The sequence below is a fragment of the Mastacembelus armatus genome, chromosome 11 (assembly GCF_900324485.2).
Source record: "Mastacembelus armatus chromosome 11, fMasArm1.2, whole genome shotgun sequence".
In the NCBI taxonomy this organism is placed as follows: Eukaryota; Metazoa; Chordata; class Actinopteri; order Synbranchiformes; family Mastacembelidae; genus Mastacembelus; species Mastacembelus armatus.
This window is the reverse complement of record NC_046643.1, coordinates 21,765,471-21,789,436: the sequence shown is the minus strand read 5'-3', so window position 1 is coordinate 21,789,436 and position 23,966 is coordinate 21,765,471. Positions and strand designations below refer to the sequence as shown.

The 23,966-nt window shown below is 45.5% G+C and overlaps 3 protein-coding genes across 7 annotated transcripts; 2 read left to right on the top strand and 1 right to left on the bottom strand.

The window, feature by feature from the left end:
- Positions 1-844: 844 nt before the first annotated feature.
- On the top strand, positions 845-10,515 carry LOC113126539 (mucin-5AC-like). Of its 3 annotated transcripts, none has more exons than XM_026300608.1 (4): positions 845-945; positions 2,139-2,223; positions 2,306-4,108; positions 4,307-10,515. In XM_026300608.1, the coding sequence occupies exons 2-4, from the start codon at positions 2,142-2,144 to the stop codon at positions 10,084-10,086; spliced, it is 7,665 nt and encodes a 2,554-aa protein (XP_026156393.1). In that variant the 5' UTR covers positions 845-945; positions 2,139-2,141; the 3' UTR covers positions 10,087-10,515. The 3 variants fall into 3 exon arrangements, with proteins under 3 accessions (XP_026156393.1, XP_026156394.1, XP_026156392.1); XM_026300609.1 differs by having other exon boundaries at positions 2,306-5,857; positions 6,056-10,515; XM_026300607.1 differs by having other exon boundaries at positions 2,306-10,515.
- Positions 10,516-14,682: 4,167 nt separating this feature from the next.
- LOC113126765 (E3 ubiquitin-protein ligase RING2-A) lies at positions 14,683-20,572 on the top strand. 3 transcript variants are annotated; one of them, XM_026300891.1, is made up of 8 exons: positions 14,683-14,938; positions 15,853-15,954; positions 16,140-16,300; positions 16,601-16,825; positions 17,143-17,463; positions 17,763-17,970; positions 18,719-18,877; positions 19,643-20,572. In XM_026300891.1, exons 2-7 carry the CDS (start codon positions 15,877-15,879, stop codon positions 18,869-18,871), a joined length of 1,146 nt encoding a protein of 381 aa, XP_026156676.1. In that variant the 5' UTR covers positions 14,683-14,938; positions 15,853-15,876; the 3' UTR covers positions 18,872-18,877; positions 19,643-20,572. The 3 variants fall into 3 exon arrangements, with proteins under 3 accessions (XP_026156676.1, XP_026156677.1, XP_026156674.1); XM_026300892.1 differs by lacking the exon at positions 19,643-20,572 and having other exon boundaries at positions 16,601-16,816; positions 18,719-19,395; XM_026300889.1 differs by lacking the exon at positions 19,643-20,572 and having other exon boundaries at positions 18,719-19,395.
- Positions 20,573-20,683: 111 nt separating this feature from the next.
- Positions 20,684-23,898, bottom strand: rps18 (ribosomal protein S18). The gene is made up of 6 exons (XM_026300223.1): positions 23,837-23,898; positions 22,937-23,035; positions 22,745-22,831; positions 22,100-22,201; positions 21,215-21,306; positions 20,684-20,805 (listed from the first exon to the last, which is right to left on the bottom strand). The coding sequence occupies exons 1-6, from the start codon at positions 23,837-23,839 to the stop codon at positions 20,730-20,732; spliced, it is 459 nt and encodes a 152-aa protein (XP_026156008.1). The 5' UTR covers positions 23,840-23,898; the 3' UTR covers positions 20,684-20,729.
- Positions 23,899-23,966: the final 68 nt, after the last annotated feature.

Sequence of the window (23,966 nt, the reverse complement as noted above, 5' to 3'; positions counted from 1 at the left end):
ATAAGCTGGTATAGATGATGGATGGATGGAGTCATGTTGTGAGGTACTCAATAAATGATCCATTGGTTATTTCAGGCATGTGGTGCATGTAAGAAGAAATTTCATTTTCCGAGCGTGCACTCCCTCATGTTGTCTGACGGCTCAAGATGCAGGTTTTGCATCTCAGTATCTGGGTTTTCAGGATGTTCCATATTAAGATTCAGTAGTTGTTCTGTGCTGAGGGCCAGAACGGCAAAGCAAAACAAATGAAATATAAGAGGACAGATCTCCACAGCCTTTTAGAGAATAGGTACCAGTGTTTGACACCTGTCAGACAACGAGGGCCGCCTGTCGTTAACATAAAGAATTCAGTAATTCATATGTTTGATCCTCTCGTATTTGTTTCAAAAAGCCTAAAAAGCCTGAGCTGGGACACTAAAAGGACAAAACAAGAAACAAACACATTTGCTGCCTTGTATCTGTAATATTTGATCAATGACTCCATTACACAAAAGGGGTTGGATGGTTGTTGGGTGGTATGTTTGTCGTTTTAAAAATTCAAACGCACAAGTAGTCACATTCACCCCAGCAGCATTGACACGCCCTCACACAGGGAGCAATAAAATCAGTGCTTTCTTCCTTCTGACAGTTTCCATGCTTCAGAACTCATTTCAATTCATTTTAATTATTAGTTGTATTGTCATACTATGCCACTCGACAAGTTTCACATTTTTCGACATGTGCAATGAGAAAATACTGAGGGCAGTGCATTACTCTGGCAGAGGAGTGTCGTCATTCAGAATAATTATTATTAACTAGTTATTATGCTTCTTCTTGCGTAAGTGTCAGATAATTGGGCAGGATATGTGTATATAAGACACAACACCAAGGAGAAAGACAGACTCGGTGAAATCACCAGTGACAGCAGCATCATTTTACTTCAATTCACTTCACTGCAACATCCAGGTGAGAATCTGATTTCTGTTTTAATACTGTTTAGTGGTTTAGCAGTCAAATTAGAAAAAAGTCTGTTTGATTATATATGAATATTTATTTACTTTTGCTGGGTCGTGTTTCTGACCTTTAGTTAAATAAACAGATTTAACTAAAGATTAGATTTAAACAGATTTAGATTTTATTTTATTTTATTTTATTTTATTTTTTGAAGCGTTAAATGAATTCATTGCATGAGAAGTTTGATTCTGTTTGCAAATTTGAGTTTTTCTTCTAGAGGCACAAACAAAGAATTTTCTTTCGTTTTTTTTAGTTTGTTTTTTATGATAAAAAGCACATTTACTTTAGTTTTATAGCTAAAAATATTTAACAAAAATAATTTAATCTTTGTTGTTGGCTGAAATTAATTGTTGTTTTGACAAACTGGGCTTTTACTTTTTTCTCTGAGCATTTTGTTGTAATTTCTCAGGTTTAACAGAATTAAGGCCAGAGATCTTTTTCACCCTATAAATCCTAATTAAACTTCACTACAGGTGCACAGACTCTGGCTAGTTCTAATATATCTGGATGAATATTTGTTAATATTGATTATTTATTAAATGTTGCTGTTTGTTCTTTCAGCCTGTGTCCTGTTGTGTCTGTATAGCAGTGACATTTTTATGGGTTTAATGGAGATTTTCAACCAACCAGATATGACTTGCTTCTGATTTGATGTTATAATGAGGCTCCTTTAAAATGTACTTTAGGCTTGTGCTGCTCTTATTATCACGTCACATGACTTCAAAGCTTAGTCATGTCTAATTGAAGTTTACTATTTTATCCTTTGTGTTGGGTAAAGAATTTCAACAACTACACCCGTCCATCAGCAGCCCTGTCTCTAGTACTAATGTAAACCACAGCAAAGTATTTGGCATCTTGTCATCCATGTGCTGGCTGTAAATTTCAAAACATTTCAAGAGCATTATAAAATGTTCAGGACACAGCTAGAAGTGTGGAATTAAAATTTCATTGTATTACAACATATAATATGCAAAGCGACACATGCAAATAATAAACAATGAAGGGAACTTTAAATTTGAATATTTTGAACTCTACACTATTAGAGGTGGTCTCAGAGAATCGAATAATGCAGTCATGTCTATTTACTATTTAAATCTAAATATTGATGTAATAAATTAAAAGTGCTGTTTTTCATTTTCTTACAGAAAATGATCAAATGTATGTTGATAGAGGAAAGGAAACCAGCCATGATGATAATCAAGACTTTTATCGTTGTTCTGATACTGATTGGTAAGTAAAATCATATATTTAAATTGGAAAACACAGTTAAATGTGATATATATGACTGAATTCTTACCAAACTGTTCAACAGCGTCCAACGGCCAGCCTGCTGAGGGAAGCCTAAAACTGAGGTGTCCCAGAATGGCAAATACAACGGCTCCAACAACAACTGCAATAAGTGCAGCAGCTGCAGCAACAGCAACAGCAGAAGCAGCTGCAATAGCAGCAACAGCAGCAGGAACAGCAGCAACAGCAGCAGCAGCGACTACGGGACCTGTAGCTGTAGCAGCAGCAGCTGCTGCAGAAGCTGCAGCCACAGCTGCACAAGAATCAGCTGTGGCTGCTGCAGCAGTAGCAAATGGGCAGCTATCTCCAAAAGTAGCAGCAGAACTAGCAGCAAAAGCATCCCAGGCGGCCATAGCAGCAATCCGTGCAGCAGAACAAGCAGTTCTATCAGGACCAACATCAACAGCTGAAGCAGCAAGAAAAATAGCAGAAGCATCATCAAATGCATCAATTGCAGCAACTAGTGCAGCAGGGGCAGCAGCAAAGGCCGCATCTGCAACGACATCAGAAACAGCACAGGCAGCTGCAGAAGCCTCAGCAGAGGCAGCAGCAAGTGCAACAAAAGCTTTAGCTGCAATACAAGCAGCACTAACAGCAGCCAAATCCACAAATGGAACAGAAACATCATTAATGCCACTGTCAATTTCAGCAGCAAAAACCGCAGCAGAAATGGCTGCAGCAACAGCAACTAAAGCACAATCATCTGCAGAAGCTGCAGCAGCTGCTGCAAATGCAACCAGTGCAGGAGTGGCATCTGACCTGGCTACAAAGGCAACTGCAACAGCTAAGGATGCAGCAGCAGCTGCAATAGCAGCTGCAGCTGCAGGAAAAGCAGCAGCATCCGCTGCTGCTGCCGCAGTGGCCATTGCTGCACCTCAGTCCTCTACTACTACAGCAACGCCATCTACAAGTGGAGGAGGAACATCAAATGGATCACTACCACTACCCACAGCCACAGCAGCAGCTGAAGCAGCAGCCATAGCGGCCTCCGCTGCAGCAGCAGCAGTGGCAGCAGCAGCAGCAGCAACAACAGCAGCAGCTGCAGGACAATCATCACCAGCTGCTGAAAATGCTTCAATAGCAGCACTGGCAGCTGTTGCTGCTGCTGCAGAAGTAGCAGAAGGGAAAGTACTGCCAACAGTGGCAGTGGAAAAAGCAACAAATGCAGCAGATGCAGCCACAGCAGCTGCAATAGCAGCAATAAACGCAGCAACAACAGCACCGCCAGCAACAGCAAAATTAGCCACGCAGGCACTTTCAGCATCAATGAGAGCAGCAGCAGCAGCAAAAGCAGCAGCAGAAGCAGCAAAATTAGCATCAACCAATGGAACATCAGGAGCAACACCAGAAACTGCAGCAGCTGCCGCAAAAGCTGCACAGGCAGCAGCCAAAGAAGCAGCAGCAGTAGCAGCAGAACTAAAAGCATTACTTGAAAACACATCCACAGGATCAACATCACCAGAATCAGGAGCAGCAATACAATTAGCTGTAACTGCAGCCAAGGCCACAGCAGCAATGGCAGCAGAAACTGCAAACAGAGCTACACAGGCAGCAGAAACAGCAGCAGATGCAGTTGCAGCAACGTCAGGAAACACATCAGCTGAACTGGCAGCCTCATCCATGCAAAAAGCAAAAGAGGCAATAAATGCAGCAAAAGCAGCAGGTGCCACCGCTGAAGCAGCAGTAGCAGCAGCAGGAGTAGCAGCGTCAACCACAACAGCTCCAGCCCCAACATCACAACCAACAACAGGAACCCCCACAACATCTCCTGCATTAACCACATCGCTCCCCGCAACAACTGCAACTACACTGTCAGCTTCATCTACTTCTGCAGCAGCTTCCTCAGCCGCAGCAGCCGCAGCCACTGCAGCTGCAGCAACAGCAACAGCAGAAGCAGCTGCAATAGCAGCAACAGCAGCAGGAACAGCAGCAACAGCAGCAGCAGCGACTACAGGACCTGTAGCTGTAGCAGCAGCAGCTGCTGCAGAAGCTGCAGCCACGGCTGCACAAGAATCAGCTGTGGCTGCTGCAGCAGTAGCAAATGGGCAGCTATCTCCAAAAGTAGCAGCAGAACTAGCAGCAAAAGCATCCCAGGCGGCCATAGCAGCAATCCGTGCAGCAGAACAAGCAGTTCTATCAGGACCAACATCAACAGCTGAAGCAGCAAGAAAAATAGCAGAAGCATCATCAAATGCATCAATTGCAGCAACTAGTGCAGCAGGGGCAGCAGCAAAGGCCGCATCTGCAACGACATCAGAAACAGCACAGGCAGCTGCAGAAGCCTCAGCAGAGGCAGCAGCAAGTGCAACAAAAGCTTTAGCTGCAATACAAGCAGCACTAACAGCAGCCAAATCCACAAATGGAACAGAAACATCATTAATGCCACTGTCAATTTCAGCAGCAAAAACCGCAGCAGAAATGGCTGCAGCAACAGCAACTAAAGCACAATCATCTGCAGAAGCTGCAGCAGCTGCTGCAAATGCAACCAGTGCAGGAGTGGCATCTGACCTGGCTACAAAGGCAACTGCAACAGCTAAGGATGCAGCAGCAGCTGCAATAGCAGCTGCAGCTGCAGGAAAAGCAGCAGCATCCGCTGCTGCTGCCGCAGTGGCCATTGCTGCACCTCAGTCCTCTACTACTACAGCAACGCCATCTACAAGTGGAGGAGGAACATCAAATGGATCACTACCACTACCCACAGCCACAGCAGCAGCTGAAGCAGCAGCCATAGCGGCCTCCGCTGCAGCAGCAGCAGTGGCAGCAGCAGCAGCAGCAACAACAGCAGCAGCTGCAGGACAATCATCACCAGCTGCTGAAAATGCTTCAATAGCAGCACTGGCAGCTGTTGCTGCTGCTGCAGAAGTAGCAGAAGGGAAAGTACTGCCAACAGTGGCAGTGGAAAAAGCAACAAATGCAGCAGATGCAGCCACAGCAGCTGCAATAGCAGCAATAAACGCAGCAACAACAGCACCGCCAGCAACAGCAAAATTAGCCACGCAGGCACTTTCAGCATCAATGAGAGCAGCAGCAGCAGCAAAAGCAGCAGCAGCAGCAGCAAAATTAGCATCAACCAATGGAACATCAGGAGCAACACCAGAAACTGCAGCAGCTGCCGCAAAAGCTGCACAGGCAGCAGCCAAAGAAGCAGCAGCAGTAGCAGCAGAACTAAAAGCATTACTTGAAAACACATCCACAGGATCAACATCACCAGAATCAGGAGCAGCAATACAATTAGCTGTAACTGCAGCCAAGGCCACAGCAGCAATGGCAGCAGAAACTGCAAACAGAGCTACACAGGCAGCAGAAACAGCAGCAGATGCAGTTGCAGCAACGTCAGGAAACACATCAGCTGAACTGGCAGCCTCATCCATGCAAAAAGCAAAAGAGGCAATAAATGCAGCAAAAGCAGCAGGTGCCACCGCTGAAGCAGCAGTAGCAGCAGCAGGAGTAGCAGCGTCAACCACAACAGCTCCAGCCCCAACATCACAACCAACAACAGGAACCCCCACAACATCTCCTGCATTAACCACATCGCTCCCCGCAACAACTGCAACTACACTGTCAGCTTCATCTACTTCTGCAGCAGCTTCCTCAGCCGCAGCAGCCGCAGCCACTGCAGCTGCAGCAACAGCAACAGCAGAAGCAGCTGCAATAGCAGCAACAGCAGCAGGAACAGCAGCAACAGCAGCAGCAGCGACTACAGGACCTGTAGCTGTAGCAGCAGCAGCTGCTGCAGAAGCTGCAGCCACAGCTGCACAAGAATCAGCTGTGGCTGCTGCAGCAGTAGCAAATGGGCAGCTATCTCCAAAAGTAGCAGCAGAACTAGCAGCAAAAGCATCCCAGGCGGCCATAGCAGCAATCCGTGCAGCAGAACAAGCAGTTCTATCAGGACCAACATCAACAGCTGAAGCAGCAAGAAAAATAGCAGAAGCATCATCAAATGCATCAATTGCAGCAACTAGTGCAGCAGGGGCAGCAGCAAAGGCCGCATCTGCAACGACATCAGAAACAGCACAGGCAGCTGCAGAAGCCTCAGCAGAGGCAGCAGCAAGTGCAACAAAAGCTTTAGCTGCAATACAAGCAGCACTAACAGCAGCCAAATCCACAAATGGAACAGAAACATCATTAATGCCACTGTCAATTTCAGCAGCAAAAACCGCAGCAGAAATGGCTGCAGCAACAGCAACTAAAGCACAATCATCTGCAGAAGCTGCAGCAGCTGCTGCAAATGCAACCAGTGCAGGAGTGGCATCTGACCTGGCTACAAAGGCAACTGCAACAGCTAAGGATGCAGCAGCAGCTGCAATAGCAGCTGCAGCTGCAGGAAAAGCAGCAGCATCCGCTGCTGCTGCCGCAGTGGCCATTGCTGCACCTCAGTCCTCTACTACTACAGCAACGCCATCTACAAGTGGAGGAGGAACATCAAATGGATCACTACCACTACCCACAGCCACAGCAGCAGCTGAAGCAGCAGCCATAGCGGCCTCCGCTGCAGCAGCAGCAGTGGCAGCAGCAGCAGCAGCAACAACAGCAGCAGCTGCAGGACAATCATCACCAGCTGCTGAAAATGCTTCAATAGCAGCACTGGCAGCTGTTGCTGCTGCTGCAGAAGTAGCAGAAGGGAAAGTACTGCCAACAGTGGCAGTGGAAAAAGCAACAAATGCAGCAGATGCAGCCACAGCAGCTGCAATAGCAGCAATAAACGCAGCAACAACAGCACCGCCAGCAACAGCAAAATTAGCCACGCAGGCACTTTCAGCATCAATGAGAGCAGCAGCAGCAGCAAAAGCAGCAGCAGCAGCAGCAAAATTAGCATCAACCAATGGAACATCAGGAGCAACACCAGAAACTGCAGCAGCTGCCGCAAAAGCTGCACAGGCAGCAGCCAAAGAAGCAGCAGCAGTAGCAGCAGAACTAAAAGCATTACTTGAAAACACATCCACAGGATCAACATCACCAGAATCAGGAGCAGCAATACAATTAGCTGTAACTGCAGCCAAGGCCACAGCAGCAATGGCAGCAGAAACTGCAAACAGAGCTACACAGGCAGCAGAAACAGCAGCAGATGCAGTTGCAGCAACGTCAGGAAACACATCAGCTGAACTGGCAGCCTCATCCATGCAAAAAGCAAAAGAGGCAATAAATGCAGCAAAAGCAGCAGGTGCCACCTCTGAAGCAGCAGTAGCAGCAGCAGGAGTAGCAGCGTCAACCACAACAGCTCAAGCCCCAACATCACAACCAACAACAGGAACCCCCACAACATCTCCTGCATTAACCACATCGCTCCCCGCAACAACTGCAACTACACTGTCAGCTTCATCTACTTCTGCAGCAGCTTCCTCAGCAGCAGCTTCTGCAGCAGCAGCCGCAGCCACTGCAGCTGCAGCAGCGGCAGCAGCAGATGCTGCCGCTGGAGCAGCAACATCCCCAGCTGCAGAAAATGCAATGAAGGCTGCCAAAGAAGCAGCTACAGCCGCCTCACTAGTGGCAACCGGTCAAGCACCAGCAGCAGTAGCAGCATTGGCAGCAACAAAAGCTGCTGAGGCAGCCAAAGAAGCAGCAACAGCAGCAAAACAAAGAGCAACAACAGTACCAGCATCAAAAGGAGTTGCGCAACTATCAAATGCATCATTAATAGCAGCAATGGCTGCTGCAGAAGCAGCAACAGCAGCAACAATGGTAGCCGAGGGTAAACCAACAGCAATTGCACAAGCTGCAGAAGCTGCAAAAACAGTCGCTACAAAGGCAAACGAAGCAGCAGACATATTGAAAAAGCAGCTCTCATCCACCAGTGACCAAACAGCATATCTATCAATTTTAGCAGCACAAGGGGCAGCAGAAATGGCAGGAACCACAGCACAGATGGCAGCAACAGCAACTGGAACTGCAACAACAGACGTGGCAGCAGCAACGGCGGCAGCAACAGCAGCAGCAAAAGCAGCAGCAGCAACAACAGCAGTAGCTACAATCCCAAATGCATCTCTCAGTGGCACAGTGACACCACCCATCACAGTAGCACCAACTGTAGCAGCAGGAGAAGTGGTAACGTCCACAGCAGCAGCAGCAGCAGCAACTGCAGTAGTCGCCTCAACAGCCGCAGCAGCTGGAGCCACAGCATCCAAAGAAGTGGTAACTGCAATAAAAGCTGCCCAAGTAGCAGCTGATGCTGCCACATTATTAGCAGCAGGAGGAGCATCACCAACACTGGCAGCTAAAGCAGCCAGAGATGCAGCAGATGCGGCAGAAGCAGCAGCACTTGCAGCACTGCAAGCAGCAGTAAGAGCACCAGCACCAGCAGCTGATGCAATGGCACAAATAGCAGAGGCTTCATCAAAAGCTGCGGTGGCAGCAAGAAAAGCAGCAATAGCAGCAACAAATGCAGCTTCACAAACAGTGACACCAGATACAATTAATGCAACAGCAGAAGCTGCGAGAGCAGTAGGACAGGCATCAGCAGCAGCATCGAAAGCATTGTCATCTGTCACGGCAGAGGAATCAGCAGCAATGTCAAAAGCAACACTCTCTGCAAGAAACACAGCCAAAACAGTGGCAGATATGGCAGAGGCAACGGGAATAACAGCAGAAACAGCGACAGAAGCTGCAGCAGCAGGCCGCATGGACATAATGCAGTCCACAGCAAAAGCAGCAGCAAGAGCTGCAACAGCTGCAGCAAATGCAGCTGAAGGTATAGTGTCAACTGACACATCAGGAACAACCACTGTAACACCAGCTGCAAACACTAGTGCAACAACAGCAGCAGTAGACGCAACTAATACAGCAACAACAGGAGCAGCAACAACAGGAGCAACTAAAGCGAAGGAAGCAGCAGTGGTAGGCTCAACAGCAGCAGCAGCAGCCGCAGCAGCCGCGGCCTCGGCAGCCGCAGCTGCTGCTGGACCAGAAGCCTCTGTGGCAGCACAAAATGCAGCAAAAGCTGCAAAGTTGGCAGCAACAGCTGCTTCATTAGTTGCAACTGGGGCAGCAACAGTGGACCAAGCAGCAGATGCAGCAAGAAAAGCAGCTGAAGCAGCTGATGTGGCAGCACAAGCAGCAATACAAGCAGCAGCAAAGGCATCGCCATCATCAGCAGCAATACAAGCAGCACAAATAGCAGCATCCGCAATAAAATCCGCCCAATCAGCTCAGAAAGCAGCAGCAGCAGCTACAATGACAGCAAGTGGAAAAGTAACACCAGGGGCAATATCAGCGGCTGCAGAAATGTCCAGAGCAGTGGTCACAGAATCAGCAAAAGCCGTGGAAGAACTTCAAGGAATATTATCAGATGCTACAGGGTCAACAGCAGCAAAGCAGGCATCAATTGCAGATGCTCAGGCAGTGGCAGAGATGGCACATGCAACAGCAATAGCAGCAACAGCAGCAGTGGAAACAGCGGCAAAAGCAGCATCGGCATCACCACAAAACACAGCAGACCTGTCTGCAGTAATGGCGTCAACAGCACAGGCCGCAGCAACAGCCGCTTCAGCAGCTGCAACAGCGGCTGAGGCAGCTGTGTCGAAAACTTCCTCCAACAGCGCAACCACAGCAACAACAGCAGGAGCCGGAACTGGATCTGGAACCGGAACCGGAACAGGAACAGGTTCAGGAACAGGAACTGGATCAGGATCAGGAAATGGTGCTGGAACTGGAACTGGCACCCAGTCTGGATCTGGAACCCAGTCAGGAACAGGAACAGGAACTGGAACTGGATCTGTAACCCAGTCAGGAAGCCACTCATCAGATGCCGTGAACAATAAGATCAGCCTCATATCTCTTACAGTCGCCGTCATCGCTGCTGTGCTGCTGTAAGGAGCAACATCATCCAGGCCCACTGTAGAACTCAGAGATATTTAATGTTTCATATTTTATGGTACTTCTAGCCAATATAACATGTGTATGTTGAAAGACTAGCAAAAGATGCCTGATATTTACCTTTGAAGTAGATGTAGATTATTTATTTAATTATTTATTGCCTGCATGTTTGAATTGGAGTCACATGACCAACAGAAAGCAACGTCCAGATTAAATTATTCCACCCGTTCTGTGTGTATGTATGTACAAAAGATTTCGTTTGATTCATCATTTGGATTAAGCTGTAAATACTGAAGAAAAGTGATTATTTCGTGGTGTATTTATGTGTTTTGTGTATTTAACTGTCCATGTTTGTGACTGTACCATTGTGAAAATACACACTTAATCTGATTGAGGAAATCTATAATCAATAAATGATTAACTGAATATTTGTCTCGTTCTGTTTCATTCAACCTGTTGATGGGTGTTTAAAACTCAGAGGTTGAGTTTTAGTTTCCAGAGCAGTAAAATAGACTAAACATTTCTCTGGGAGTCATGAGTCTCTATGGTGCAGCTGAGTTTGGGTTTCTGTCCACTGCACTTTGCATAAACTACAATATGGATGAGGTTAAATATACATAGAGATTATGTTTGAAACATATTATGTAGTAGTTTGTTCTTGTATTGACAGCTAAAACAGATCCACCCATCCAGACTCTAGTCTACACATGCAGGTGCATCTCAATCAAGTAGAACATTATCAGAAAGTTGAACCATTATGAACGTTATAGTTTCGTTCCACACAGACTGGTATATTCCAAGTGTTTGTTTCTTTTCATTTTGATTATTATAACTTGCAGCTAATAAAAAGCCAAATTTCAGTTTCTCAGACAATTAGAATATTACTTGAGACCAATAAAAAAGGATTTTTAACAGAAATGTTGGACTACATGAACATGCACAGCACTTTTTGCATGAATTACTGCAGCTATGCAACTGCTGAGGTGTTTCGGAGTCCAGGTTGTTCTGATAGGGGCCTTCAGCTCTACTGTGTTGTTGGGTCTGGTGTCTTCACAGTACCCCATAGATTCCCTGAGGGGGTTTAGGTCAGGGGAGTTCGCTGGCCAGTCAAGCACAGGGATACCATGGTCCTTAAACCAGGTACTGGTACTTTTGGCGTAGTGGGCTGGTGCCAAGTCCTGATGGAAAATAAAATCAGCACCTCCATAAAGCTGGTCAGCAGAGTGAAGTGTGAAGTGCTCTAGAACTTCCTGGTAGACGGCTGTTCTGACCTTGGACCTGATATAAAACAGTGGACCAACACCAGCAGACGACATGACTCCCCAAACCACCACTGTGGAAACTTTACACTGGACATCAAGCAACTTGGATTCTGTGCCTCTCCTCTTCCTCCAGACTCTGGGCCCTTGATTTCTGAATGAAATGCAAAATTTACTTTCATCTGAAAAGACTTTGGACCACTGAGCAACAGGCCAGTCCTTTTTCTCTTTGCAGCCCATCAAAGACGCTTGTCTGTCGTCTCTGTCGTCTGTCTGTGGTGGCTCTTGAAGCCCTGACTCAAGCTGCAGTCCACTCCTTGTGAAAAAATGCTGAATGGGTTTAGTTTCACAATCCTCTCAAGCTGCTGTTATCACCTTTTCTGCCTCATTGTTTCCTTCCATTCAACTTTCTCTTAACGAGCTTGGACACTGCCACTTTCTTTAGCAATGACCTTTTGTGTCTTACCGTCCTTGTGCAGGGTGTCAGTGATCCTCTTCACACTGAGACCATTTAAAGGCTCCGGCTGATTAGAGTGTGACATGAATTTGGGGTTTTCATTAGCTGTAAGTTCTAATAATCAAAATCAATAGAAATAAACACTTGACATTTATCAATCTGACCATCATTATAATTACAATAACATAAAGACATTATCCTCTGTACCTCCATAGAGTACTATTACTTCATAGTTTTACTGTAGTTTTGTGTTTATTTGAGTAGCTCTCTTGTAGCAGAGTATTTTCTGTCACTTTTACACTTGTGTATTTCTTCACAGGGCTGCATTAGCTGTGTGTTCTCAGAAGTCCAGCTCAGTCACATCAGTCTTCCATGTCACTAGTGATGGCGTGATAAACTGCGGCCTGAGGCGGACCTCCAGCACATTCATCGTTGGGGTGGTGCAGAAAAGGTGTGGCGCCGAACTTTGAAATGAAACTTGTACTAATGGGAACATTCCAATTATGATTGCCTTATTGTAATTATTATAATTAACATTGTGATGCCACAACACTCCCAGAAACTTTGTGTTGGAAAATTACAGAAATTATCTCTTCAATGTAAAATAGGAGGTTTCCTTTTCTGTTTTGGAGAAAAGAATGGAAGGCAGGAGGCCAGACAGGTTTGTCTGTGCAACGCCTTTAGAACACAAAAGTGTTTCATTGAGGCATAATTCTGTTTACAAGATGACACAAGTCAATTAGGGCTCTAAAATCTGCAGAGTAGCTGGAACATTTGGCAATCACAGTTTAAAAGTTTGCTTCCCCTTTTCAGCAATATCACATTTAATGCATATTCAGTGAGCACAAATGCTCCTTAGTTCATTAAGGAAGATGCAAACTTTTGTTTTCTGTCTCTGCTAATTTTCCTTTTATTTTTATTAAATCAACACTAAAAGTGATTCTATGTCATGCGAACATCTGTTAGTGTCGATTTAATGCTGCTGATTTGACTGTGTGCCCTTACTGTGAAAAGGCCATAACATTTAATGCACATTGAGCTGCTACAAAAGTTATATATATTATGTTGGATGCACATTTGTTTCACTCAGCTTTGATTTAAACATATTTTCTCTCCTCTGAACCGTTTTGCTTCGTAATAACAACAGAGATCAGCTCAGACAACAGTCTATGATGCTGTGAATATACATCTACAGATGCATGTCAGAGCAATAGTACAATGTTTACCTCTATAGTGTAATGAAATCAATATTACATCCAGTTAAAATACTCAGCTGCTGTAAAATTACAGGCAACAACTGTAAAAATCGAGAAAGATGCAAAGATCAGAAATGTAAATTAATTTATGTACAATCTTTAAACCTTTGACAATAATTAACATCTGAGACATTTATTGCATGAAAATGAGCAGCAAGGTTCTGGGTTCGAATCCCGTGTGGAGCCTGCATGTTCTCCCGTGTCTGCGTGGGTTTTCTCTCAAGGTCGTGTTTTGACCGTTTGCCACTCCCAAACCGCCAACAGTGAAAAAATAACATCTCCATGCAGACAAAAGCAGCACAATTGAAGTGAGACGATTTATGGTGTGATAAAAACATGATGGCTGCTCCTGTGCAGCCTGGACGGTTTTCATTTGAAGACAGAAAAGGCAAAACTGAAAAAGGGCAAATCAGTCACAGAATTCAATTCATTATTATACTATTATACCACTGTGATATTATATATTATGATTCCACTGTTTTAAAGTGCCTGTAGGTTTTTGGATTCAGATTTTTTATTCAGATATGAAGTAACTTTTTCTTTTTTGATTTGTAACCAGCCTGATCTCTTTATTATTATGAGGCTTATCACTGAAAACAACAATTGGTTTTATATTCTGTGGTAAATTAATAATGTTTTATGGCTTTAACTCAGTTTAATTGAATCTTCATGGAGCAGGTTTTTTAGTGTTGTTTTATTTGTCTTTAGAGTTGAATTGTCTGCCTGTCAATCTGCCTTCAGGACACCTCAGAAAATTGTTTAAGTAAAGCAGCATTGCTTCACAGCAAGAGGGTTAAATGATATATCATATAATTAGTTAGCAGTAATGTGCTGTTGACAGGTGATCTGCAGGAGTGGCCCCATGGTTGAATGTAAAAAATTGTTTTGAACATGCCGTCAGTACTACAGGGTACAAACAAGCTGTTCCTGCTGTGTCTTATTTAGTCAGTGATGTTTCTGAAACCTTCATTTTAAAGAGGAGAGGAATCTTCACCTTTAGCAGGACTACTGACCTCAAAACACAATCAGAGTCTGAGTTATTATCAGAGATACTACAACACAGACACATGCATTTTAGGTTGACTGCTGACTGAACTGGCCTAAGAATGAACGTCTCAGTTGATTAGCACTGTTGCCTCACATCAAGAAGGTTCCTGGTTTGAAACCCATCAGGGGCCTTTCTGTGTGGAGTCTGCATGTTCTCCCTGTGCTTGTGTGGGTTTTCTCCAGGTACTCTGGTTTCCTCCCACAGTCCAAAAACATGTATGTCAGGTTGATTGGTGACTCTAAATTGCCCATAGGAGTGAGTGTGAGTGTGTGAGGTTGTTTGTCTCTATGTGGCCCTGTGATGGACTGGGGACCTGTCCAGGGTGGACCCCTGCCTTTCACCCAGAGAGAGCTGGGATAGGCTCCAGCTGATCCCTGGGACCCTGGTTAGGACTAAGGGGGTATGGATGATGGATGGATAAATGTATGAATTAATGGATAAATATTGGATTGATAAATCAATGAATAAATGAATGGGTGATTTCAACATGTGCCTGCGTGTTTCTGTTGCAATGCGCCCTCTGGCCGCTGGGGGCCGCTGTGTCCGCAGAGCAGCAGCCGGGGAGGAGGCGAGTTGTTCCGGGGAGCAGAAGAAGAGCTAACGCTAGCTAGCTGCTGGCTGTGGAAAATGTTCAGCTGTTGGTGAATTTTCTGCCTTTTTGTTGTCGGAGCGAGTCTGAACCGGAGCGTGAGGCCCCGCAGACACAGCGCGAAGGCAGCAGGGCCCGGTGTGTGCGGTTGGAGCCGAGTGTCGAGGAGTTCGGGCAGGTCGTGTGTTCGTGTCGGGGGTCGCGTCTCCTCGGGTCAGCTGTCCGTCACTTAGACGTCAGGTGAGTTTGTACCTTCGAGTCCTGCTGCTGCTTGGGTCCAGTCTGAAGGTTGCAGCCGGTACATGTGAACCTGGTTCCGTCTCTGCCGGAGAGCAAAACTTCAGAAACTTCTTTGTTGGTGTAAAACCGAGACAAGAAGTTGAACAGAGTCATTTTAGCAGCAACACGTCGCCCAGTGAACTCACTCAGTACCCCGGAACCTGGTTTGGTTTAAACACCAGGGCACTGACGTTTACTGTTTATGCTCCATTGGTCTGGACCAGGATCTTAAATCTCACGTCTCCAGTCACCTAAAAGAGGATGACATCATTTACAGTTAAAGCAGGTGCAGGAAACACCTGTGTGCCTCTAATAACAGCTGGGATCAGGCCTACGGGACCAGGCTGCAAGGGGCCCCAGGTGCAGAGACTCTGTATGACTGTTTCTTAGTTAGAGGAGAGAGGAGTTACAGGTGCAGATGGACCAGAAGGACACACATGAGTGACAGACTCAAAGTGCACAGAGTGACCACACACACACACACACACACACACACACACACACTTCAAATCATCAGGTCCAGCGTAGGAGAGATGGGGGCCTTGGACCAGAGAAAGCGTTTAGAGCTCATGGGGGTCACATGATAAAAGATAAATGATAAACTCTGAGCTGTTCAACGTCTGGTAAAAACTGTAAGAAAGAAAGTTTAGTGTTTTGGTTGAACTCACTCAGCTCGTATCTTATGGACGCAACTCACTTTTAGTTTGGACCCACAGAATAATTCAACAACACGTGTATGTCGGGGAATTTGAACTGAATCAAACCAGAAACCTTTACACCAGGAATGAACTCAGCTTTAAAATCCAGACCTTTTTAAAATGTTGAATTTCTGTGGACTTGTGTTTTCAACGTGTGTTTGTTGTCTCTGTGCCCAGTGAGGATCGTGGGAAGCTGCAGCCATGGCAGCTCCTGTAAACATCCAGACTCCAAGTAAAACCTGGGAGCTGAGTCTGTACGAGCTGCACAGGACCCCTCAGGTAAACCCCGGGGACCGTTACTACGCCGCTGCATTGTGCTGTGACTGAGAGCTGCCAAAGACAAACATATCATCTTAATCTTAGACTGAAAAGGATCCAGATTTAAAAGCATGTTGAGTCTTTGAGTCTCTGGTGAAGATTAATGTCCTCACAGGTGTGTAAAAGATGTTTGTGTGTGTGTCCAGGAGGCGATCATGGACGGGACGGAGGTGGCGGTGTCTCCTCGCTCTCTGCACAGCGAGCTGATGTGTCCCATCTGTCTGGACATGTTGAAGAACACCATGACCACCAAAGAGTGTCTGCACCGCTTCTGCTCCGACTGCATCGTCACCGCGCTGCGGTCAGGGTGAGTGTTGCAGGGAAGAAAACTGAGACCAGAGGAAGTTTGGAAGGACCTGACTAGTGACTTGAATGGTTCACTAGTTTCCTGATTAATCCACACGCCACATGTTTTTTACAGGTTCTGTAAATGAATGTAGATGATGCACCAACAGCTTTGGATGAAATAGGATCCTGAGCCAGGTCTTTGATTCAATGAGTCCAGTATGTTCATAGCTGTGTTTTAGTTGCAGTGCGTTTAAAAGCTCGGGGCACCACGGGAAACTGTGCAGATACTTTCGGACTGAAAAACACGTTTGCTCCTCAGGAACAAAGAGTGTCCCACCTGCAGGAAGAAGCTGGTCTCCAGGCGTTCGCTGCGCAGAGACTCCAACTTTGACGCTCTGATCTCGAAGATTTACCCGAGTCGTGACGAATATGAGGCCCACCAGCGCCGAGTCCTGGAGCGGCTCAACAGGCTGCACAACAAGGAGGCGCTGAGCTCCAGCATCGAAGAGGGGCTCCGCCAGCAGGCCCGCTACAGGTCCGAGAGGTGGGGGACGAGAAGGGCATGTGACTGGGGGGTCGAGCTCTCAGTAGTTTGTAACCTCATTCCACTGGTCAGAGAAGCTTGTTTCATTGTTGAAGTTGGCCAATGTTATGATATGGGATAGTTGGAAAGAACTGCAGGTACCAGGTTCATAGTTTATTCCTGTCAGTCTCCTCTAAAAGTCCATTAAATGGTACAAGATTGTTGTTTTGTTTTGTTTTTTCTCTTCAGTAGTGAATTTGTCTCAGGCGCCTTCATTTTTACTGTTTTAACGGATTAATCACGTTTGTGAGATTGGACTGTTTTCGTTGGCCCTGTAGGAACCACCGGGTGAAGAAACAGACTCAGGAGAGTGACAACACCACCTTCAGCGGTGGGGAGGACAACGGTGATGCCCGCTCACACCTGTCCCATGACTCCGCCCCATCGCACACCCCCAATCCTCGCGGCCAGACGCCGTCTGAGGCCGGGCCGAGCCGCAAGAGGCCCAGAGCGTCAGACGACGGCTCAGGACCCGAGGTGGACAGCGGGAGCCCGACTCCGCCGCTGAGGCGCCACAACGAGGGACCGGCCTCAGAGATCGAGCTGGTGTTCAGACCACACCCACAGCTGGTCCAAGCCCAGGACTACAACCAGACCAGGTGAGACATTATTGCCTTTTCATGCTCAGGTGTTTTTAACAGTGGAATTAAAGACCTTAAAACAACCAGCAGCTTTTACCTCCACATTAAATCCACACGTCTACATTTGGCTGCTCCAGTCGCCTGTTGGAAAAAGGTTTGGTGTCTTTTATTCACTGATGGGAAACAGCAGGTCTTAACCTGAACTAAGACGCATCTCGAACAGGTAAACCGCACGTTGCTGTGACTGGATGCAACAGAACACGTGACGGGAAAAACTCGTTCAGCTGCTTTTGTTTCTGAATAAATCTTCTCTCCAGATACGTGAAGACGACAGCCAACGCCACAGTGGACCATCTGTCCAAATACCTCGCTCTGCGCATCGCTCTGGAGGACAGAGGGAGGGAGGAGGAAGGAGGAGAGGAAAGACCGGCAGACACCGGAGAAGGAGGAGAGGGTTCGAGTCTGTGCAACATCAGTGAGAAACAGTACACCATCTACATCATGACGAGAGGAGGCCAGTTCTCTGTGAGTAACTGCACCAACACACACGCTGTCCTCACCATTATCCAGGTGTCAGGTGCTGGGTGATGTGTGTGTCCGTCACATGACCGACAACACAGCACAATGACATGATCAGAGGTAGAACATCTCGTCTGTCAAAACCTGAGAATTTGTAAACACACACACTTGTCTGTAATGGCTCAGCTTGTGAAAACAGGTTTGTAAACCTGAAACAGACAAACCTGTAAAAACGAGTTTACAGGCTGAAACTTGCATGTGCAAATTTACAGAGTTAAGTTTACAGGTAGAAAACTCTGTTTCCAAACACACCTTTGTTTAATTTAACATACTAAAGACAGAGAGGTCACAGCTGCTGATTCAGTGTGTGTGTCACTGAGTCCAGATTCCATCCAGAGACCAACAGCACCAATGAATGTGTGTGAATCCAGAACCTGGTTCAGCTTATGGGTCTGTGCCATAGACCTCCATTGTTCTCCAAAAACTATTAGAAGCCCAGCAGGGAGCCACACCGCTGACCTGGCTCACATGGTTCTTCTTCACCAACAATGGGAGGCCCGTCTGATTCCAAAAACCAGCTCCAGACGCTGCTGTGAGCAGAGAGAAGCTGCAGTGGAACCAGAGACCAGTTGACTCTTTGTTCCTTCAGAGACTGTGAACAGTGACGATCGTTCTCAGCGTCTGGAGCTGGTTTTTGGAAAGAAAAAACACAACAAAAATAGAAACTTACTTGTCTCCCTGTCTGCTCCCCCAGACGCTGAACGGCTCTCTGACTCTGGAGCTGGTCAATGAGAAGTACTGGAAGGTCAGGAAGCCTCTGGAGCTTTACTATGCTCCCACCAAGGACCAGCAGCAGCCACCACCTCAGCAACCACAGAAGTCCCCTGCCCCACAGAGGGAGGGCTGAGAGCAGGTGCTGTTTTTTTGGTTTTTTTTGTTTGTTTTCTCCTGTTCCCTTTAAACCACTTCTTTGTTTAGAAGCTGGAGATTCAGTCACCACAGTTCCATTATTATCAGCATATCCCTTTTTATATTTACTGGTCTTTTTTTGATGTGCAAACTGAAATCTGGGCTGAAACTGGACGTTTGGTCAAAGCCCAGTGTTAGTCTGAAGATCAGTTTCTGACAGTTGTTGGTTTGGGAGTAGAAACTGTGACTGTTGCAGATGATCCTGCAAACAGAATATTTGTTCTTTCTTTTCTGGATATAAAGTACCTCAGCACTTACCAGCTTCAGTTTTCCATCACTTTAAATGTCTCATTCCTTTCAAATATTTAACGTAAGTGCACGTTTAAAAAGGCAGAGCTGAAGAAAGTCTCTGAGCAGTATCGACCGTCACTGAGGGACTGAACCAAAACAGGACGGAATTTTTCCACTAATAAAATAAATATAGAAATTGTTCTCTGGAAGCCAGTTTCTGCCAAGAAAAGAGAAACTGGAAATCGACACTGAAAGGTTTGACTTCATTAACAGTGTGAGTTGGTAATAAAGTCATTTATATTGACTTTAGTAGGGCAAACGTGTTTCTTTAAGTCACGTATGAGACAAATCAAATGGAAAAGAAAAACACTTGGTGTCTCCAGGTCTGCTCAGGCATTTTGACATCATTAGATTTGGACAAATCAGTTTTCTCTTTTGTCATTCTGAACATTTCACCATGTTTCTCATTTCCTGGTAGAAATACGTTTCCTGCCAACAACAACAGAAAAGTCCTGGTTAAAATTAAAATGTCACTGACGAGCTGGTTGTGACTGATGTGTGACGCTCCGACGGCTGATTTAACGCTTCCTTTTCTGAGAAATGTGGACGGGAGCCAACGCAGAGCAAAAGAACTGGGCGTGAAGACAAAACACTGAGCGAGATATTGATTTGGAAAACTGATATCTGACTGAATCTATTTATGAAGTCTGTATATTTCAAATCTAGAAAATGACTGAAGCTCTTTCCTGCTCTTCTTCCTGAGTGTCAGGGTCAGTGTGGGACAGTCCAGCACTAAAAGGAAAAGTTCATCCTTCAGTCTGAGCTCTCGAACCTTTCTTGGCATTTTTTTTTTTTAATCTGCTTTAAAGAACTAAACTAAAACGCTTTCTGAGCTCAGGCATGTGACTACGAGAATAAAACTTCCGTTAAGGATTAATACGGACAAGCGGGCTTTTACTTTGACATGAGAACCACGAGGACGCGTGCAGCTAGCTAACATGTTCGCTGTATTATACTAACAGTTTATTTTCTGCCTTTAAATGTGTAGCTGTAACACCCACTGATCTTCCTGTTTTCTTTTTCCTCTTAAAACACCTGGTTTAGTACACACATAGCTTTTTTTTTTTTTAATTTAAAATAAAAAATAAGTTGTTAAAAGTGCATGAACTTCCTGTTTAAACTCTTTTCATTGAGTGTTTCTGTTTAAAAAGCCATAAGCCTGAGTTAAGTTTCTCTCTTCTGTCGTATGCACTTTATCTTTCCTGCAGCCATATCACTTTCCTACCTTACCTCGGTTTTTATGGAATATTTGTATAATGCAATGGATTAATGCAACTTGGCCTTTGTGCTCTTGTGCGATTACACTTCTCTCCCTGTCAGCAAAGCAGCACAATAAACTGAAGTAAGAGGAAAATGTACTTGTACTTCATTTATTCACTAACTTCAGTTACTTTGCAGATTTAGATTAGTAAACTTTGACCCCAGATGTGACCCCGTAAAAGAGACCAGGACAAGAACATGTTGGGAACTGTGATACTTTATTGACACAAAGGGAAGCAGGGACTTTACTTCTTCTTGGACACACCCACAGTGCGACCGCGGCGCCCGGTGGTCTTGGTGTGCTGACCGCGCACACGCAGACTGCAGAGGAGGAGGAGAGTTACAGTCAGACACAGAATCCACAAAATGAGATTTAGATAAGTCCTACATTCAAGAAAACAGCACAACAGAAATCGCTGCACAGGATAAAGGCTGCAACGCGTTTCTGTTCAAACTGTTAAAAAGTCTCCAAACCCCCAAATATTTCTTGTTTTATGAATAACAGAAATATTCAGATTGGAGAAGTAGGACATGTTCATTTTGTGGGATTTTATTATTTCAAAATAATTATTACTGATTTACAATTAATTATCTGAAGAGTTTCAGTTCAGACTTAATCTGATCACAAACATTATATAAATATAATATATAAATATAGAACCTCTGTATTAAATATCGATGCAGAGACTAATGCTTGGATAAAATCTGAAGACCAGTCCAGATCTCTTACCCCCAGAAGTGCCTGAGACCTCGATGAGCCCTAATCTTCTTCAGCCTCTCCAGGTCTTCTCTCAGCTTGTTGTCCAGACCGTTGGCAAGGACCTGAATGAGAAACAGCAACGAGACGCTCGTCATTTCTCACCGCAAACAAGAAAATACAACTAGGAACTAGTGACTGACACAGATTAACACTTTGAGCCACACAGACAAATCTAATAAGGGATCAATTACTTCCTGCAGGTGAAACACGGGTCAGTGTGGCTCTTAATTTTAATACTATTACTACTGGTTTATGCACTGAGGGACTGATTAGAGCACGACAAGTGTATAATACACACTGTGTAAAGTTATTGTGCAGTATGGAGTCAGGGATCACTAGATCTGAAGCACATACTGATATTAACGATAATCTGGTGATAATCAGCTGCTGGGACTATTGAACATGAACAAAGATATTTTACTGAGCTATGATGAAGGTGCGTGAAGCTAAAAGTCATGTCATTCTTAAATGATTACCGATATGAACTGTGAACATGTCAGCAAGAATCAGCTAACGTGCAGAAACGAACATGATGTGTTTGTTTTGTGCCTCCTGACAGACGTTTATCTGTTCTGTCATTACTGTTAAACAGATTGATTAGATACCTGGAGCTCATTAAGGTATGTGACTTGTAACCAGCTATGGTTCTCGGCCAAACCAGCAGGAGGGTGTGTTGCAGCAATGCAATGTGTGGAACTAATTTGTTTATAATAACAAATCTATTTAGTTTCATTCTAAATACCTGTCAAGTCTGTGCAGACTGAAGTGACTTCAGGCTGCCTGTCACCATCTTTTCCCAACACATTAATGTTTTGCTCACGACTTCAGTTTATCAGAAACAGGCTGGAAACCCACCTGGCTGTATTTGCCATCCTTGATGTCCTTCTGCCTGTTGAGGAACCAGTCTGGGATTTTGTACTGGCGAGGATTCTGCATGATGGTCACAACCCGCTCGACCTGCACAACAAAGTGGAAAGACAGATAATTAACCAACAACACTGGAAAAACATTTCCCAGGGTCAGACTCATCTAACATCAGGATGAACAAATATTTTATCTGCTGCGTGATGAAGACTGTTCACTTTCTCTGATCAGTGACCTCTGACTGATGCTGGTGTCCCTGAACGCTGATACATGAGGGACACAAACTGAGCTGCTGCAGCATCTGCAGGCAACAGGACAAGTTTCTGCACCATCTCATGATCAGGAAGCATCTGCCATTCTGCTCTGTCAAAGTAAAAGCCACAACCTTTAGTTGTGTATTCGGTCCCAGTGTCTGGGGATTTGGTCCAGCTGGAAGCAGTGAGACTTGTTTGGAGACTAATTGTCAACCACCTGGCATCAGTGTAGTGATAGTATAGAGGAGATGAACAGTTTCCTTGAATTATTTAGAAAGTAAATATTGTTGGGTCTTGTCCCCTGACTATCTGTGACTCTCCATGTCAGTCGTCCGTGGGCTTGTGTTGTGTAAACCCTCCACAGACCCCTGGCTCTCCTCACCTCCTCCTCTGTCAGCTCTCCAGCCCTCTTGTTCAGGTCGATGTCGGCCTTCCTCAGGACGACGTGGGCGTAACGTCTGCCAACACCCTGAGGAGACAAACGGGAACATCAGAGTTAAAGTCAGGAGAACACAAGAAACCTTCTGTGCCTCTCCGTGTTAAACCTTCACAGGTTGCAGAAACATAAACATACCTTAATGGCGGTGATGGCGAAGGCGATCTTCCTCCTGCCATCGATGTTCGTGTTGAGAACACGAAGAATGTGCTGGAACTTCTCAGGGATGACCAGAGACTGAAAACACAAACGCACGTTAAGAAAAACCTCCCAACCTGCAACGTTACTGACGTCTGCCTGGAAAACAGATGTTTCTACACATCTGCTGAGTTCTCACCATAAAAACTGATAGAACCTGAATCTTTACAAGAACATTTAACGTTCCTCACTCAAACCACCCCCAAAGCTGAGTTCTGCAAAGATGCACGGCACCTTTTCATTTTACAAACCTCTAAAAGTTCATGTGTTTTCACACTACCCCTGGTATCTGCAGTTCTGGACGAGCTGCTGCTGTTCTGACCCACAGACCTCTGGAGCTCCGTAAATCCAACACCTCACCTCTTCAACCCTCCGCTTTAACGTGTGTTTACCCCGGTGTCCCCTTCACTTTCCCACCGGCAGTCCCAGCGTGGTAAACCGCTGTCATGGGGAAAGCTACAGCTAGTTAGCATCCACAGCTAACCGCCTCCATGTGTGATTTGCTGCTAACGTTACGAGATGCAGCCCGGTTCCAGTTCTTATTTGAAGCGGGACAATAATTATAATATGAACAATTATAATAAAAGTCATATTGTAGGTTCCGAGCTGCAGACAAACAGAACTGACTCAAATGTTTCGCGCTAAGCTCCGATCAGTCGGTTCAGCATCGACTGAATTAACTGTGTCAAATCACACATTTCACCAACAGTTCGACACCAGCGGACACACACCGAGTGTTTGGGACCGACCAGACGCTTTGACGCCTTAATGTTGAGAGATTGGAGCAGGATGGTTACGGATTTTAAAGAGACTCCAGGTCGGTAAAACAAACTCACTCACCATCTTGGAAGTAGGTTCCGTGCGAAGAGGAAGCCCCAACGATCTCGCGAGAGTTTCACCCTATTGCGCGAAAGGAAGTCGGTCCATGACTTTTAATGTGTCCGATGGAAACGCCGGTTAATAAAATGAA

What these genes read in the sequence shown, in the direction of transcription:
- LOC113126539 (XM_026300607.1), top strand. Translation starts at nt 2,142, where the DNA reads ATGATCAAATGTATGTTGATAGAGGAAAGGAAACCAGCCATGATGATA. An exon ending in CGTTGTTCTGATACTGATTG is followed by an intron (nt 2,224 to 2,305) that starts GTAAGTAAAATC and finishes ACTGTTCAACAG; the next exon opens with CGTCCAACGGCCAGCCTGCT.
- LOC113126765 (XM_026300891.1), top strand. Translation starts at nt 15,877, where the DNA reads ATGGCAGCTCCTGTAAACATCCAGACTCCAAGTAAAACCTGGGAGCTG. An exon ending in GCCCGCTACAGGTCCGAGAG is followed by an intron (nt 16,826 to 17,142) that starts GTGGGGGACGAG and finishes TTGGCCCTGTAG; the next exon opens with GAACCACCGGGTGAAGAAAC. An exon ending in CGAGAGGAGGCCAGTTCTCT is followed by an intron (nt 17,971 to 18,718) that starts GTGAGTAACTGC and finishes CTGCTCCCCCAG; the next exon opens with ACGCTGAACGGCTCTCTGAC.
- rps18 (XM_026300223.1), bottom strand. An exon ending in TCGCCATCACCGCCATTAAG is followed by an intron (nt 22,832 to 22,936) that starts GTATGTTTATGT and finishes TTGTCTCCTCAG; the next exon opens with GGTGTTGGCAGACGTTACGC. An exon ending in GGTCTCAGGCACTTCTGGGG is followed by an intron (nt 20,806 to 21,214) that starts GTAAGAGATCTG and finishes CCTCCTCTGCAG; the next exon opens with TCTGCGTGTGCGCGGTCAGC.